Below are 17,481 nucleotides of genomic sequence, written 5' to 3'. Positions count from 1 at the left end.
TTTAAGGGTGTTTTTACATGCGCTCCAGAGGTCGAAGGGGTGCTTTAATTAAAGCAGCTCTGAGAGCCACTCTAATTAAAGTGCCCAGAGTGTCTCATGTATCAGTGTCCCCTCATTTCAAAATAGTGGCAGGAGTGCTTTATCTAAAGCTTGCATGTGCTAATTAGCATGCTCCAGCAGACTCGATTAATTGAGTCTGCTCTGATGTACTGTAATTACAGGCAGCTTCTCAGCATGTGTACAGGCACCTTAGGAACCTCTCTAAGTTTTGATTTCTATCACTAGAAGACCCAACTTCCTCTTTCCCTTTCCTTCGTGTCTCTGTGTTTCAATGAGAGCAGTGGCCCCCTTCAGGCTTAGTTTTTCTTGCTATCTGAGGAGATAGCATCAAAGTCCCCAAAACACTGTAGCTGAATCTGAAAAGGTTTGGTACTGCAGTGCATATGTTCATCTGAACTTGGGCTAAAGATACTGTGGGTATAACCCTCCAGTGGTTCTCCTGCCATCTCCAGCAAGCATGATGCACATGCAAAGAAACAGGAAAAAAAAAAACAACAGAACTCTTTCAGGCATTAGATTGTGCCATCACATGGGATCTTGTCAGTGTTGGCTGTACTGTGCAGACAGATCAAGTGACTAAAAGGGCACAGGATATTGAGGGCAGCAAAATACAGCACCATTCCTCCATGAAGGCATGAACATGTAGGTAGGTCACCAACCCAGTAATCCAGTGATTACAAAGGGGGAGAAATAAAGGCTCCCAGCATCCTCTGCTCCCCTGCTCTGTACAACTGAAGACAGGGCTAATTAACTACCCTAGCAAAATTTAAATGACGGCTTGGAACTTGAGCACTATAACAAAGTCTTTTCAGGAAAACAAATGTTAATGATAAGCCAAAGCATACTCACCAGCCGGAAAAGCTTGAAGAAATCAACATTTGCATACAAGACATTTTCTATTCTTTGGAGGCTCCCCTGGGAGAGGGCACACATTGCTCTGTGCACAGCAGGCAGACCTTTTCGGCTGCTGAAGATAATGAAGCGGTCAAGTAGCATCCTGCTGCAGGCAATGTCCTCCAGAGCCAAGTCGGGGACTCCGTAGGCAAACTGCAGCCAAAAGCACATTTTAATCTTATTATTGTGGGTGCTTCAGTCTTCTCAGTGGCAACTAGAGACGTGTACCTAAGACATGGCATCTTGGGGGTTATAATTAGAATCTACCAAAACATTCCCAGACTGTGGGATGATACAAACCATCTGAAGGAACAGCCCTTTAGTGACCATCAGTGGATATCACATGGAATCACTACCCGCTCCTTACCCTCACTGGGGACATCCTATGTTGGTTTCAGATTCTTGCCCCCTGCACTCTAACAGGACTTGTGTCATACCCACGCAACCTCTTGGGTTGGGATGCATGGACCTGACTTGCATAAGAATGCCAGTCAGCCCCAGAATTAGGAAAACATGCCATACAGTTCTGCCTTCTTACGCGAGTCAAGCCTATTCACGATGCCTACTGACTTGTCAGCAGAAGTCTAATTCTGTTTTGATTCTCAAACCTGAATCTTCTTCACCAAACACTTCTACCACAGACTTCCTCCAAAGCCATAACCCAACACCATAGCACACAGGCACACATCTAGACATTTGAAAACTCTTTTTAAAGTACAGTGGCCATTTAGCAACTAGAAATTATAATATAAAAAGAGTAGCAAAATTATTGTTTCAGTGTTTAACTTCTAAGGACCATGTTCATTTATAGAGACATGAATGTTAATACCGAATAATACCACAGAAATAACCAGAGTGATTCTGGGTCTATACTAAGCAGCTAGGGCCCTCTAGGCCTAAAATTAAGTCATAGTTATATTAAAGGTGGGATTTATAAGATACAGGAGATAATATGGGGAAATAAGTTCTAGCACTGGCAGTTACTCATAGGCTAATATTTCTAGCCTATATAACAATACAGGTAACTTGTAAATGATTAAAACATTATGAAGAGCTTAAATATCTGAGATGATCAGAAACAGAGAAACAAGACCAGACTCAGTGCTGAGGCAACTTGATGAAACTGAAAGTCTGCACAAAGTAAGGTTAGCTATGGAAAAAGCAACTCTAAAAAGCATTACAAATTTTAGTCATCACAGATCATACAATGATCAAACCAATGCTGAGGCAGATAAGCCTAGGTATATTATATACTTCTTCTCTCAACATTTATCCTGATTGAATTAAGATGGCACTTTAGTAAGTGGAACATTAAACAAAAGTACTCAACTGACTTTCTACCTACAAGCCTCCTTGTCTGTCCACAGCTGAGATTTGCTTCCAGAAGGCCTATAAAGGTGTACAGTAATAAGCTTGAAAAGTGAGACAGAGAAAACGTCGGAGGATGGCACAGGCAGAGTGGAATTTGCCTCTGAGGAGTACTCCATGAAATATAGCAGATAAAAGTGGGGAGTGAGGCTGTGGAGACTCACTGTTCAGATCAAAGGGATCCAGAAACCCAGGGGCAATGGAGTAGGTTTCACAAGGCACTGCAGTCTGTCCAGTGTGATGACTCTGAATTTCAGCTGATGAAACTATACTTGATAAAAGGGTATTTATGTGATTGAGGTAATGCACACACATCTGGTCTGGTCTGGTCTATGCACAGATTTTATGCCAGTATAATTACAGGTGTATAGACATTATAGCCACAGTAGTGACTACATCACAGCATAGACATGTCCATGCTAGCTAGAAACAAGCCAACCCAGGTACCAGTAGCAATATAGCTGTGGCAGCTCAGAGTGCACTTAACATGCTTTCCAGAACCTTCAAGCATTAGTTTTTGTCACAGTCAATGAGCTTGCACTGACTTCCATCTTGCCACAATTAGACTACTACAGTTACCTGGATCTACCTAGTTTAAGGCTAGCTAGTTTAGGCGTGTCATCATATGTTTTTTATTGCTACGTTTCAGTTATTTTGCATTCAAGGTAATTCATAGGATCATGGGAAAGTGGGATTGGAAAGAAGCTAACAAGGTCATCTAGTCCATCCCCTGCTTAGAGCAGGATCATCTCTGGATAAACCATCCCAGCTAAGTGCATGTCTAACCTGCTCTTGAAAATTTTCAAGGATCAAGATTCTACAGTTTCTCTAGGTAGTCTGTTCCAATGCTTGACCACGTCCATAGTCAGAAATCCCTCCTAATCTCCAACTTAAATTTCTTCTGCTGAAGCTTGAGAGCATTTATCTTACTCCTGTCCCCTAAGACCACAGATAAAAGCCCTTTTCCATCCCCTCTGTAATTGCCCTTCACATATCTGAAGACTACTATCAAATCCTCTCCACCACAGTCTTCTCTTCTCCAGATTAAATTATTTTATTTCTTTCAGCCTTTCCTCAGAGGTCTTGCCTCTGAGGCTCCTAATCAGTTCTGTTGCTCTATGCTGGACTCTTTCCAAATTGTTTATGTCTTTTTTGAAGTATGGGCCCAAAACTGGACACAGTACTCCAAGTGAGGCCTCATCAGTGCTGGACAGAGTGGAAGAAACACTTCCCTGATTTGCAAGTGACACTTCTGTTACTACATACCCAAGTAATTCTCATGTACAAAATAAAGCTATCAACTGAAATTAAACAGATAAACAGCCATCTGATTTTTCTAACTTCTAACTTTTACTTGGAGAGTATCAGACAGTGCAGCACCCACAGGACCATGGGAAGCCCTGGCTTTCTCCATGCAATGGAACTGTGCTGGGACAAGCACACGCTGTAGTGGGGCTGCTCCAGGCTATTTTCCTGCACTGTTAGTTTAGCCATCAGAAAATGAATCTTCACAACGAGAACACAGCAAATCAATGAAGTATGACCCCTGACTGTGCGATCTGGGAGTGATCTGCTATTTTAGCAATCATGAAGAAAGTGGGCCAGCTTTATATAGATCTCTAAAGACATGAGAACTGTTAAAAACTGGGACTTACATGCTGTATCATTAACAGAACTTCACAAGCATGGAAAAGAGAAAGCAGCACAGGAAATGTCGGTGTCACTGGACTTTTATAGGTACTTTTGTTTTTTAGAGGAAAGCCAAGGGAAAACAGGGGAACAGTCACATTAACAAGTTAAAAATGTAGTTTGCCATGCTGAACAAGTGGGAACGTTCCAATTTGACCAAGCTGACCTGCTACAGGTGAAGGCACTTGCTCAAAGCTAGCACAGTCATAAAGAGCCATGGGCATACATGTGAAATGCAGGCAACATTTTGGGAGTACGAACAGATTTCAGGTATCCTGTGTGGGCAGCACAAATTCACCAGTGGAAATGGGCCTTAAAATGATCTGCACTGGTAGGCGGCCAGAAAAGTCTTGTTTTGACTTGGAAAATCAGGATCCTGTGAAGAGGATATCACTGTTGGGAACTGAACACAGAGCCTCAAGAAGTGAGTGACACACTGCTCATGAACAAAACAGATTAGAAACCCAACAAACCATCACACCCTTCTAAATGTCCAGGCACTGTGGGCTGTAGTCAATCTTCCTTGAACTTTTAATTAAGAGTTAGCATAGGCCTCTTATCCTTATCTGTGGAGTAGCCCAGCAGCAGTTCCCAGAGGAAAACTCCAATAATTTTATCAGCATGTCATTGTTTGGCCCAAACTGCAGTACAAACTATGTTTTCAGCTGGCTGGCTTTTTGATAGGTTTTAGCTTTCAGCTCTGTGTGTCATTTCCTGCCCTCCTAAGGTGCTAGTGAGGTCAGCAAATGCACTGCAGCCAGCTGCCTGCTGCAGCCAGGCCCTTGTAAACAAGCACTTTCAGGTTGGACAGCTTCATTCCACGGGCACGGGGGAGGGAAGGCCAGTTGTTCGCAGCTATGCATGTGTGCAAGAGAATCAAGTCTAGAGTATCAGAAGCTCCTAACCAGGAAGTGCCATCTTGTAGCAAAGGCTCCGGACTTAGATGCAAGAAGTCTGTGCTCCTCTCCTGGCTCCGTCATATCTACTAGCTTGACCACAGGCAAGTTATTTGGTCTGGAATTTTCAAAGGAGCTTCTGGGAGTTGGACACCCAACTCCACTGCAAGGCACTCCCTTAGGCCCTTTGACAACCAAACATAACCCATTTGCCTCCATTTCCCCTGGCCAATGTGTCAATAACATTTTACTATCTCAGAGGATAAATTACCCTTTTTCAGATGATCTGCTGCTACAGATCTTATTGCCAAAAGCCTAGAAATACATGGGCAATGATGTTCATTGTCAACAAGTTTCCTCTGGCTCCACCTTCAACTGGTGTCGAAAACTCTTTGGCTTGCAATGTAGAAAGAGCCAGACCTTTCTTAACACCTTCACAATAAGCACCACAGACACCATGTTCCAGCAGGTCTCAATCATGCTCTCTCTGTGTTGAAAATCCTTTGGTCTCGTGTATACTGGCAGCCAAATGGTTTTCAACACCAGACAAGGAAAAGCCACCAGGGAGCCATTACTTAACAACCACAACCAACTACATATTTTCCTAGTGTGGCAGACGTGAGAGGAGGAGGAGGGACGGGCAGAAATATGAAGAAAAATCGTTCAGCCTCAATTTTACTTCCTTTCTCTGCATTCTCACACACTGTGAAGGGCAGTAGTCCCAGAAGTCTGATTCAGCAATGTACATTCATAAGCACAGCATTCCTCTCACAGCTCCCCAGCCACCACACACAGAGGAGCAAAGACAGCCTGGACTTAGTCAGATACAGTCCCCTGTGTAGTTGCCTCAGGAATGATCTGACTTGCAGTTTCACTCTGAGTCCTCTGAGCCAATCTATTATTCAGTAAGAATCCAAGAAAACAGGTCTGCTTTTCAGCACTCCTACCTATTCATGTGGGAAAATGCCATTGAGCTCCTGTGTTACACTGCTGACATCAGGGGTGGTGAATTTAAATGTTTCACCCCACAGAATTCTCTTGTAGCTATTCATCACATTGTTGAGTTAAAATGGTACACAGCTGCACGGTGCTCCTGCGCCAAGTCTTTGATCATGGGGACCGAATCACTGCCCGGCAGTGTCACTATTCAGTATTGATTCAGCTACTCTTGAGTAACAAGGGCAGCAAACCCTACTACCTTAATTCAATCTATCCCCAAGGTGCTTTTGAAATATCAAAACAAGCCTGTATTTTGGAACAAATAAATAAAGAGAAGAGAGGTTCCTGTAAGGTAAGAGAAACCCTCAGCAAAGCGCCTCCACAGCAGGGCTGCTTTTTGTCCCTAATTCCAGCTCAAAAAATTCCATTTTCTCAAGATAACAGCCTGGCAGTGACAGACGGCTCCTACTACAAAAATATTAACCCACCTGTTCAGGGCGTACTTGAGAATTCATAAGCTGGAAAACCACAAAGTCTGAGAGGCCAACAACATCCAGTAGGTAGGAGGTTAGAGTCTCCCCGTCTTTCAAGATGTCTCGGATCCGCAGTCCTCTTCCTGAATGCAGAGGGAGGCAATGTGGAGGGCAGTGAGAAGTCAGGTAAATTGAATTAAAGAATGTCTCAAATGCTGGCATAGATCCAGGGAAACTACACGTCTTGACCAAGGTCAATAGTGATTAGTGATTTGGGGGTCCAAAGCAATTTGACTCACTTAATGGGATCTGATTTTCAAAAAATGTTGAGCATTCATGCTCTGAAAATAAGGTCTTTTAAATGCGACTCAAGGTGAAAACCCTAAAAAGCAGGCATCTGAAAACTATTGGCCATGTTTGAAAACAGTGGCCTTGATTACAAAACAGTGCTTGATTTTATAAGTCCAATTATTCTTGTTACTTGATAATGTCCACATTCAGGCTCCATTCTGTTAAGTATTGTACAGAGAACCAGTGATAAACCATATCATTTATATTTAGTCAACATGCTCTTCAGGAGAAATTATTGTAATCAGCCCAAATGTACATTTTGCTAAAACAGCCCTTTTGAAACCTTGCACAGCAAAACTTCATCACATTTTCCAGGAGGCCCATCCCTGGGAATAGCAGTAAAGCTTTATATGTACCATATGGAACAGTCATACCCCATTATTAAACTAACCCTACTCAAGCAACCTCCCATGAACATGCACACGAAAATGACCTCAAAATTTCAACAGACTCCCTCCTCCAAAATTATATACAAGGTTTAGTAATGGGTCAAAAACACTACAGCTCTTGATAACTTTACTAACTCTTTGAACCAAAATACAGATAGTGCAGGGAACACTAGACTCATGCTGTGAACTTAAAATTAGAGGGTGGGTTGTTTCTGTTTTTTCTGTGTTTTCTGACACCACATGATACTTGTCAAAAATTGCCTGTCAGTATCTCAGTTCACATTTGCTCGGTGGAACCTTCTTAGAGATTGGTGTCTACGTACCACAAATCTTCTATCTGCACGGGGCCTACTCCACTCATAAGGGTGCCTTATGCAATTACTTCTCCCTCTAGCTCAGGTCTGCTGTGGTACTAGGTATATAAAAATCAAGAACAGGGAGCCCGTCTCTTTCCCATGTACTCAATCCTCCCACAGGCAGCATGGAGGAGGAAGCAAGTAAGCGAGATGTTGAAACTGGGAAGCAGCAAATGGCAGGGCTGGGGTGAGCGTCACAGGTTGGAATTGGTTTGGGGAGCTGGAGGAAGAGGGACTGGGAAGGGCAAATGTGACTATAGCATTTTCTAAATCCCAAGTATTCCACTTTGCAATGCAAGTAATGTTGCTTTTAAGATTTTTTATTTAATAGGATGATATTTTACACATACAATTGGACACACAATATAGACGCTTCTGCCAGTAATTTCTATACAGAGGAGAGGGTTGCACTTCTAATTCTGCTTTTTTGTGTCCAAAAATAGCTCTGCTGACTGCTTTGTGTACTATGAGATTCAGATTTTTATTTTTAAACTATACACGTATTGTAATATAAAATACCTGGGACTCTAAAGCAGCATCAGCATTATATTTCACAGGATGCCTGGGACCTGGAATGCACTTGTTTATTTTCTGACTGCTAAGTGGAGTTGACATACTGTATAAATGAACATGCATAATCGGGGTGACAGAGAACAGAGAAAAGCTCCAAAAACCTGGAGTGTGGTCCTTCAACTCTGAACTTCAAAGCACTGGCACTTTCTGCTTTCCCTCATTCCCACAAGGCAGATTGCTTGGAACCAGTTTCTGCAGCTTGCTTCCCAAATGCAGCTCAGAATGAATGTATCTGTGTTCCTGGAAGCCTACACTGGTTTGAACTGCCCTGAGTTACTGACAATGAATTAACCCCTTCAGTGACTTAGCCTCCCCGTAAGAGCACAATTACTAGCAGCCAAGAGTCAAATGCATTGTTCCTGTACTCCAGCTCTTGGGAAGGAACATATAACATTGAAAAGAATATAATGAAAAAGTGCCTGCAATTCTTTCAGGATTGGTCCTTATGGTTTCCATAAATTGGGTCATCGTGCGCAGCTGCTCCCACATTCGGCCTAAGTCATGGGTTTCAGGAGCTTCCAGTAAGACCTCTTGAACATCCTGATATACTCTTGCTAATCTGAAAGAATAATGACTGAGTCATCAATTAAGACTAAATATACAGGACAGTTAAGTGAAACCTTCCATGCTCTCAGAAACTCCCCCAAAAAAGCAAATAGCAAGTGACTTTATCTGGTTTTATGCTGAGGCAGCCATGTTCAGACTCAGATAGGACCCAAATTTGATGGGTCCAACCTGAGATTTTGGTTAATGCTGGTTTTCTACTTATTCTCAGAAATGGCTTTTTCCTTGTCAGGCTGCAGATATACCACTGTGGCAAAATCACCACCCTAGAATATTAGATGCCATATTAACTAGGAGTCAGCAAGTGGGGCACCCATCCTGAGTGCCAAGTTTGGAGGGGCACCAGAATTGACCATCCATCCCCACAGAGTCCATGGGGGACTCAGCATTGCATTTCAGCAGCATTGCCATAACACAACTCCAAAACAGCTCCCAGCTGCTTTTGCTTTGAGCGTAATAGAGCCAGGGTGATCAGAGCACACGCAGTGGCAGTAGCTTTGCCAGGACTGTTTTGGAGTCCCAGCATGGCACTGCCGCCATAGTGCAGACTCTGATTCCCTTCCCACCCCTGCTTTCAGAACTGCTCTCCCCATTCTCAGAACTACTTGCCTCCCCCCTGCACTCCCACAGGTTTTGCCCCGGGTGCCAACTTGGCATGTTATGCCATTTGTTAGATGGAGACTAATGTTTGAACTATTCTAATAAAATTAGAATTTGCATTGCACAGCCACATCCAATATGTAGTGTTTGAGAAAACTACTTTGGACCCAATCTATATATTCATGCTCACACCAAGAGAAGCCCTATGGATTAAGGAACAGATATACAGTAGAAAAGAAGGTGGTAGAATTAGGCCCCATATTTGTGGAGCAGTTAAAAACAAATCCTAGTGAGTAGCAACGAGAAAAGGAGAGCACACCTAGGAATTCAAATACCTGTGGCTATTCCCTTTGAAGTGGGCATGAGTGAACCTGGGCATTCATCTTTCATGAAACAACTGCATTTCTTTAAGACTGCTACATTTTTTGATACTCAGCTAGATGGCTTTCAGCCTGAATGATTTCCTTTAGATGATGAAAAACAGCAAAGAAAGGAGTAAAGTCTCTCAGTGAGCCAAGTCTATTGCCTTCTGTGGGCTACTAACAGCGTGATTGAATATTCAAAATGCTAACAACCAAAATAAAGTAGAATGAAAAGATGCAACCAAATGCAGTCAGGTGGTTCTGCCTTTGATAGCCTTGGAAATATCTGTGAGTTGACAATGTCAATTTTGGTGCCTTTGGTACATTTAATAGATTTTGCAGTTGTCCTCACTTTACAAGCCCTTGCCTTGTTGAACTCTGGCTTGTATGAGTCAGCTGTAGTACACAATACATTGGAACACTTGCAACCATCATTTTGATGGAATGAGCAGCATTTCCTCCCAACCCCTCAAATCTGTTAGCAAATGTATTGTTTGACAGAGTTACATGAATGACAGAGATTCTTTATATGCTCTAGGACAGGTACTGTCCAGGCAATGGCAGTGTAAACTTTCCCATACTGACAGTTCACCCAAGCCCTAGTTCATAAAAAATAGTAATACCTCTAATGATAAGAAAAGACAAGTCAGGTTCTAAATTCTTTTCAGATATGTCTACTAACATTGCCAATCAGTTCCAAGTGAGGTAGATATGTTTTTTATGTGTTCACTGGCAACTGGAGTGAGACCACTGAGGTCATTTTACATTGGCCACACAGAATGGGCATCAAACGATAGCTTCAGTTATTTACTGATGTATGTTTGATCAAGGCATACATGCTGAAAGTGAAATGCTCCATACTCCAATATCAGTGACCTGAACCATCCAGCCTTCCTATATGCTCAGGTTTCTACCAAAGGAAGGACTTGATTTCACACTGCAGAACATTTCTTTAAAATATCCTTTATTGTGAGGCTGGTGCACTGATGGGTGACAGGGATGAACATTATTCTGAGAGTGGACTTCATACCTTGATATTGAGGTTACTCCGTGATTGTGCACACCTCAGCATTATAGATCAGCTGCAAGGGGTTTCCCCAGCATATTCTGGCCACTCTAACCTAACATACACCCACTTATTTTTTTCATGCACGCATAACATTTCTCTCTGCTTACATGGAATTTTTGTAGTTAGACACAACGCCAGGGGACTCTCCAGGAGTGGGTCTTTGGAAGCAAGGATTGTTCATGTTACAGAAGATGCCATGTAACCATGGCAGTGTTCCTGCAGATGGCATTGCTTTATTTGGAAAATGACCTAAGATATATGAAACAGAGAACTAATGACAAGACATGAATAATTGTTTCACCCCTAGGGCAGTTTGCATGAACTCTTAACAGCTTCACAGTATTGCCTATGGTAAAAGGAAGAGTCTGGTGACATCACTTACCCTGACAGCATTGTTTCAAACTACTGCCTTTGTTACATGAAAAACTGTACATTCTTTACAGGATTTTCAAACCCTCTCAGCAGTGATCTAGCACCACTCCCTTAGAGGTCAGTAGAAAAACACACATTGGTTTCAGTGTCAGCAGAATTAAGCCAATAGAGAGTACTGTTAAAGTCCCACCTCCCATCCTTATTTAAATGACTGCATTACAGAAACTATACTTTATTTACTTGAATACAAGATGAGGTGTTTTTTCCCTCCAAGCATCCCTTGTCTTATTCACACACAAAGAAACTTCATTAAATACATTATCTATCGTAAAACTGTTGCCAACATCAGCACAGACTCAGTAATGGAAGCTAACTATGAAGTTGATTAATGCAGCCAATACTGAGCATGACTATAAAACACATGGCTCACAGTGAGCAAACCTACTGATGGGAACCTTTTTTTAGTATTATCTACCAATTTTATTTAAAATACACTTATTACCTGACACTTACCTTACAAAGCTTCACATACTGAGCATCCATGTTTTACCAAAACTTCAAATTGCAAAAACAACTACATGGCCAAAAACAAGCAACTACCCTTAAACAGCAAACATCAACTTCCCACAAACCCCACAGAGTTTGATGGAGTTGCAAGAATTGCTTCTTTTTTTCTTGGTACAAAACTCCATGAAAACCTGTTACCTCAGTGAACACCTGAAACGCTCTGTCCCACACATAAGTCCTCCCTGCTGGTTCAGTGAAACAAGTGTGTTCTGTCTAGAGAAACGGGTCAGTTCTAGTGAAAACTTTCTCCCCTGCCCACGCACACCTTAGTCTCTTACTGACTCTTCTTATATTTGCTAGCAATCTCGGTCAACTGCCTAAAGTTCCACCTCCTCCTTCCCGTTCTGTCACCTGCTTCTATAATGCTCTTGAAGTCCCCCACTATTCTCCAGTCTTCCTCCAACCTCATAAGCTGCAAGCTTTCTAAGCAGAGTCTTCCTCCCCTCCCACTCTGATGGCGCATATAGATTGAAAATTTCCAATTCTGCTTCCCCAACTGATAGTATCATTCATTGGAGTCTGCCACTGATGATATCTTCCATCTCTGGATGCCACTTCAACTGCTTTGCTTTCATTTTTCCCCGACCACCAGGACAGGCCCCAGTCTCCACCTTTTCTCAAAGTGCTTATAATCCCTTTTCCTTAGTAGCCTACATTCTTGTAGGCAGATTATATCTGCCCTTACTTGTTTTAACATTGGTTTGATCTTTTCCCATTTCTTCCTTATTAGTATGCTCCTGATATTAATAGATGTTATAAACAGTGCCTTTGTGCTTGTTTTAAAAAGAGGTTCACCGGCACTCTTGCTCATTGTGGTTGACTCCTTCCCCTCCTTCACTCTCATGCTTGTCACTTTTGCAAGCTGCCTGACTGTCTCTGCTTTCAGGAAGGTTTCCATTTTCGCACCTCCAGCTCGGCACCCCAGGCTGCAGCCCAGGGGACTTAATGGTGGGAAGCTGCTCCAACTCCAATTAATTCCCCTCATTTTCAGGTTTCTTTTTCCTTATTTCTTCCTTTCCTCCCCCTGACTCCCAGGCTCTTTTGTTTGTTCCACTTCCACTTCTTCCCCTTGTTGGATTTTTTTCTTTCTCCCCCCCTCTCCCCCCCCCAATATCTGGGGTCTCTCCCTCCCCCCTTTCCTGTCTTCTCCTGTTTCTTCTGGAGCCACCTCCGTTACAAATATTATACTCCCCTCTTCCTCATTTCTTCACTTCTGCAGAATCTCATCCACAATTTCTGCTTCATTCTCACCCTCCTCTTCTCCCCCACCACCATTGGTGACACATAGGGGGTTCACCCCCTGTGAAAAGTGCTGCTGACGCTGCCGGTGGCACCTGTGGGTGGGCTCTGCTTGCCATTCCCTCCCCCTCAACGCTGACACCACTGGCTGCATCTGCAGGTGGTCACCGACCGGTAGTCGGTGCTCACCACCTCCCCCGACACCACTGCAGCCACCTCTGGGAGTTTCCTGCTCGCCACTGCCATGCCCCCACCACTGCCGCCTGTGGGCAGTCGCCATGGCCCCCCCGCCCAGCCTCCGGGGGCATGCCTCGTTCATGTCCCACACTGTCCCTTTCTGATTCACACTGATCCTCAGGGGGCCTGCCCTTGCTTGCATAGGCTTTGGGACAGGACCCCTGCAGAATAAGTGTCCCGCCTCCCCCGCTCCCCATCACAGCTAGTGCATTTTAGAGACTCCTGGTACTCTGCAGCTTTTTGCCCCTTCCCTTCTCACCTGTATCATACCATGAGGGGACACTGTGTGGACAGGTGCCCCTCCTTGCTGCATTTGCTGTATTGCGTTGCTTGCCCATGATATAATATAAAATCCCTGGTAGGGCCTAGCTGGAGCACAGACAGGAGGTATTGCTGCACCCCACCTGGGCACCACCCATTTCCTCTCAATGCAGCTCGTGCCCTCCATGATTCAGTTCAAATACTGTATTTATCCCACACCTTCTCCACACACTTCGCTCTTTGCACATAGAATTCCATCCGCCTTTCTATGTTTTTGCCTCTAATAAATCTGTATAATCACTCATTCCTTTGACTTTTCCCTTGCTATAAAAGTTATCCTGCTTAATTCCTTCCTCCCACATTCCTCTGCATGGTTCTTCCAAGAAATGTTCATACTTTTCATTGTTCCAATAAGTAAACTCCCAAGTCTTTCTGTTTTGGAAAGCAATCAGGCTGGTGAGATGTTCCCACTTCCCCTCCAGTATCTCAAACAGTACCTTTCCTATGAACCCGTATCTGTTCATCATTGATCCCATCTGCAACCTGTCACCTGCTGATATTGCTTTTATCCACAGTCTTCAATCCTCCCTGGTGCATCTTCCATGTCTTCCTACCGTGCTGCTCCTGGTAGGCTGCCATTCTGTTGTGCTCCTGCCGCTGTCTGCCTCTCATCCAGTGTACTTTCTCCTGCTGTTCCCAATCTATCTCCCATTCTCCTCTGCTCCTGTCTTTCCTTTGGCCTTCCTCTCCCCATCACCTTATTTGCTGCTGCCTCTGTGACTTGCTACTTTCACTGTTGCTCCTATCTTCTTTGTTGTCTTTCTTCTCTGTTTCTCCACCTTGGTCCACTCTCCATCTGTCTCTAGACTTTGTTTTCTGTTCTTCATTTCACTTTCTACCTCCAGGTTACTTGCCAGCACCACCATTGTTTTGAGCTTCGGGTTTCCCTCCTCCACTCCATAGACCCCAATGCTCTGTCGATCCCTATGTCTACCATTAAGGCACTGATCAGGCTTTTAGCTGATCATTTGATCTTAGTCCAAAAGGTCGAGAAAATGCTGATGGGAAACATTTTTTTGTGTGGCTCTTTAAAAAAAATAGATTAGTGGTCCCTCTGGAACTGGCACCAGGCCTAGAGGTACTATCATACCAGGCTGGCACCAGGAGGGCCAAAGCCAGTCCTGACACCCTGCCCTTGGTGTCAAAAATGCTACATCTGATCTTAGCTAGAGAAGATGAGATATTTTTGTGTTAAGCCAAATTAGCCAAATCAGTTCCAAATTTTACTGACTGAGCAGAGCTCAATCATTCAAGTCTGTGTGGCACTATCACCTGCAAAGATCCTACCTCCCAGATTCTTCAACCTGGGGCTTCAGACACTCCCAGATTCATGGCAGGCATCCTCCATGAAAGCTGGCTTGGGGTTCAGATACCCCCTAGTTTTGTTTGCCCCTAGCCAAAAGTCCATAAGAGTAAGCTAGAAGGAAAGCCCAAGAGCAATTCCCCATCACAATAAATTGCATAGTCAAGATCCTCCCGTTGGAAGACTATAGTAGACTCTCACAGGCAGGCCTACCTGTAGTGCAGTGGACAGGTCTCAACCCTCAACTACACCAAGTCATTCAAGGCCAGGAAGAAGGGATCTCACCTGCCAGGTACGTAAAATCACCTGGGCTGAAACCATCATGGTATCTCTCCTGCCAAGTAAGGGCTGGTTAAAAGTGTGTTTCTGGAGTAACTGTGCTAAAACTTGCAGCAGTTTCACAAAAAGGTAAAATGCATTAATCCTGGATGAATTAAGTCTCTGGGTACCTGCAGCAATTTGCCTATGTGCAAATAAGTGTGTTTTTTTCCAGTCAGTGCTTTCAAATAACAAAATAATAAATTATGTTATACATTTTAAAGCCATTTTTATAAATTTATAACAAAATTATAATTTTCTATATATAGAGTCTAAATATTGAATTGCAGGTGTTATATCTTACAATCAGGGTTGTCTTGTATTCGAGTAAATACAGTATACTGATAATCACAAATGTGATGTGAAGAACAATAATAAATCACTTCAGGACTCACAATGCGAACCATTTACTTCACCTACGGGGGATTTCTAAACAGCTGGCCAAATTCTGACCTGATATGCAACTCTGCAATCTCACTGACTTCTTGGAATGTAAATTAGGTCCGTATTCAGACCAATATGTGCACATCCTGACCAAGTGGGATGCAAGCAAGGGCAGAAAAAAAGCAAGAATGCTTCTGATCTTCAGCTTAAACAGCCACATTTGCTACTGGGACATGTACTACTAGTCCTGCTACTTGTATAAGAAGAGGAATAGACCATACATCACTGATTATAGAATTATAGACATTTGGACATAAAGCAACTTCAAGAGATCATCTACTCTAATCCCAAATGTGCCACAGAAAAGAACAGGATTTTTGTTTGGATAATTGAGTTGAGATAGAATATAGGCCTAAAATAACAAAATGCATACACTACTTGGGGCAGAGACTATCTTCTTATCACATGGGCATAACTCTCATCAGAATGGGACCTCAACCCACACGCGGGGTGTCCTGCAATATAGATCATCATCATTTTCATGAGGTTTCAGTCTCATGTATTCTTACATTCATGTTGGCGGTAGAGTGGGTTAGCATTCCTCAGCCAGACAAGGGAAAGAAATAATGACAGAGGCCATACAAGCTCCACCAGAAAACGAAGCTGAAAAAAAAATAGAGAATTCAAAATAGACTTGATAGCTAGTAATGAATCAGAGTCCCACCACGATCTCACCATTTCTGTTCTTCCTCTTCTAGAAAAACATACCAGTGCTGATTAAAGAGCTATGATAAAAAAAAACCAGTCAGATGGTGCTAAATAGGCCCAAATAGGTTTTTCTAAAATAAAAGACAATATAATTCTAAGCAGTTGTTGAGCAGGTAATCCAATAGCAATGTCAGGGAAATCTGCTGACTGGGGGAGAGTGCAGAAGACAACGAATAGTGACTGTGGCTGTGCACTGGGATCATTGTGAAATGGCATTCAACATGGTCTACAGAGAGTTATAGGGAAGCAAAAGCATCAGGCTTATGTGTCTCACCCTTACAACCTACTTCTTCCATTGAGTTATCAGTTGAACCCCCAATACAGTTTCTCTGGAATGCTTGCTGACTGTGGAAAACTATTCATTTTCTTCTCGTGATGCCTTCTTCTGGTAACATATAGCAGCGACTAGACACTCTTCACTTCTCTGGCCCTTTACTTTATCATTATTTTATTAGCTACACTGTACTATAAGCTTATGAATAATCTCAGAGGTCTCTTTTAAGTTTTCTCTTACATTTTTTTCATAATTTCCTAGGAAACCTCATTAAAGATGCAACATCAGGGTTTTAGGGACATTCTCCTGTTACATGGCTTTGAACTGCCTGGAAACAGGGATGTCAATGGACTCTACTAAGATAATTTAGTGCCTCACCTGTGATAAAAGCGTAGCATTCTCAGTCCCGTGACAAAAGAGTTACCTACTATCTACCTTATTTAGTTTGGAGGCCAACTAAGCACAACCCAGTAGCTTGATGCAGCTCAAAGCTCCATACGGTCTCCATCCTCTTTCTTGTAGAGGCACAACTTGTCTTTAGAAGCTGTAGTAACATTCAGCACTCCTGCTTGTTCTGCGCAGAACTGTGGCTCAGGAGGAGCACTGTCTGCTAGGACTGGAAGCTTCCCTAGGTTGCACTGCTGCTTTAGAGATGGTCTGCTATGTGTGCTACTGCAACCTTTGGACAGTTGGCAGGTTGTCAGTACAGTCATCAGTATCACAAAGTTTTGCTATTCTGATATTTGTATAATTTATTCATCTTTAATACAAATCTACCACTCTTTGCTTAGGTGCATTTGTCATTTTAATTTTGTACTAAAACTGATAAGATTCTAGTCTATAACACACATGCATCTATAACAAACATGGCCTTGCTAGTTTTTCATTTAATACTCTCAGTCCTTACCTATACCTCTCTTTGGCACTGATCATCAGTTATGATGTCATGCAGAAATCAAGGACACCACTTAGTTCACAGTGTAATAACCCCATTTTCTTTCAAGTTCTCAATTTCCTCCATCCCCTATTATTGTAAGCTTGTTTCAAGAGTTGGGGTTCCCTCAGCTGCAGCCCTTCTGTGCCATATGTAGGGTCTGAGGGCTTGCTGTGGTTGT

At 43.0% G+C, this 17,481-nt stretch overlaps 1 protein-coding gene across 1 annotated transcript in view; it reads right to left on the bottom strand.

The window, feature by feature from the left end:
- The window catches only part of ABCA4 (ATP binding cassette subfamily A member 4), a 117,135-nt gene that overhangs the window by 83,980 nt on the left and 15,674 nt on the right, over positions 1 to 17,481 (bottom strand). Inside the window, exons 3-7 of the mRNA XM_019531082.1 lie at positions 15,894 to 15,987; positions 10,691 to 10,832; positions 8,408 to 8,547; positions 6,335 to 6,462; positions 910 to 1,107 (exon numbers count right to left, since the gene is read on the bottom strand). Of these exons, the coding sequence (XP_019386627.1) occupies positions 910 to 1,107; positions 6,335 to 6,462; positions 8,408 to 8,547; positions 10,691 to 10,832; positions 15,894 to 15,987 (702 nt within the window). The remainder of the gene's footprint in view (positions 1 to 909; positions 1,108 to 6,334; positions 6,463 to 8,407; positions 8,548 to 10,690; positions 10,833 to 15,893; positions 15,988 to 17,481) is intronic.

The sequence above is a fragment of the Crocodylus porosus genome, unplaced genomic scaffold, assembly GCF_001723895.1.
Source record: "Crocodylus porosus isolate Cpor-Errol unplaced genomic scaffold, CroPor_comp1, whole genome shotgun sequence".
Taxonomy (NCBI): Eukaryota; Metazoa; Chordata; order Crocodylia; family Crocodylidae; genus Crocodylus; species Crocodylus porosus.
This window is presented reverse-complemented; position numbering and strand designations above follow the sequence as displayed.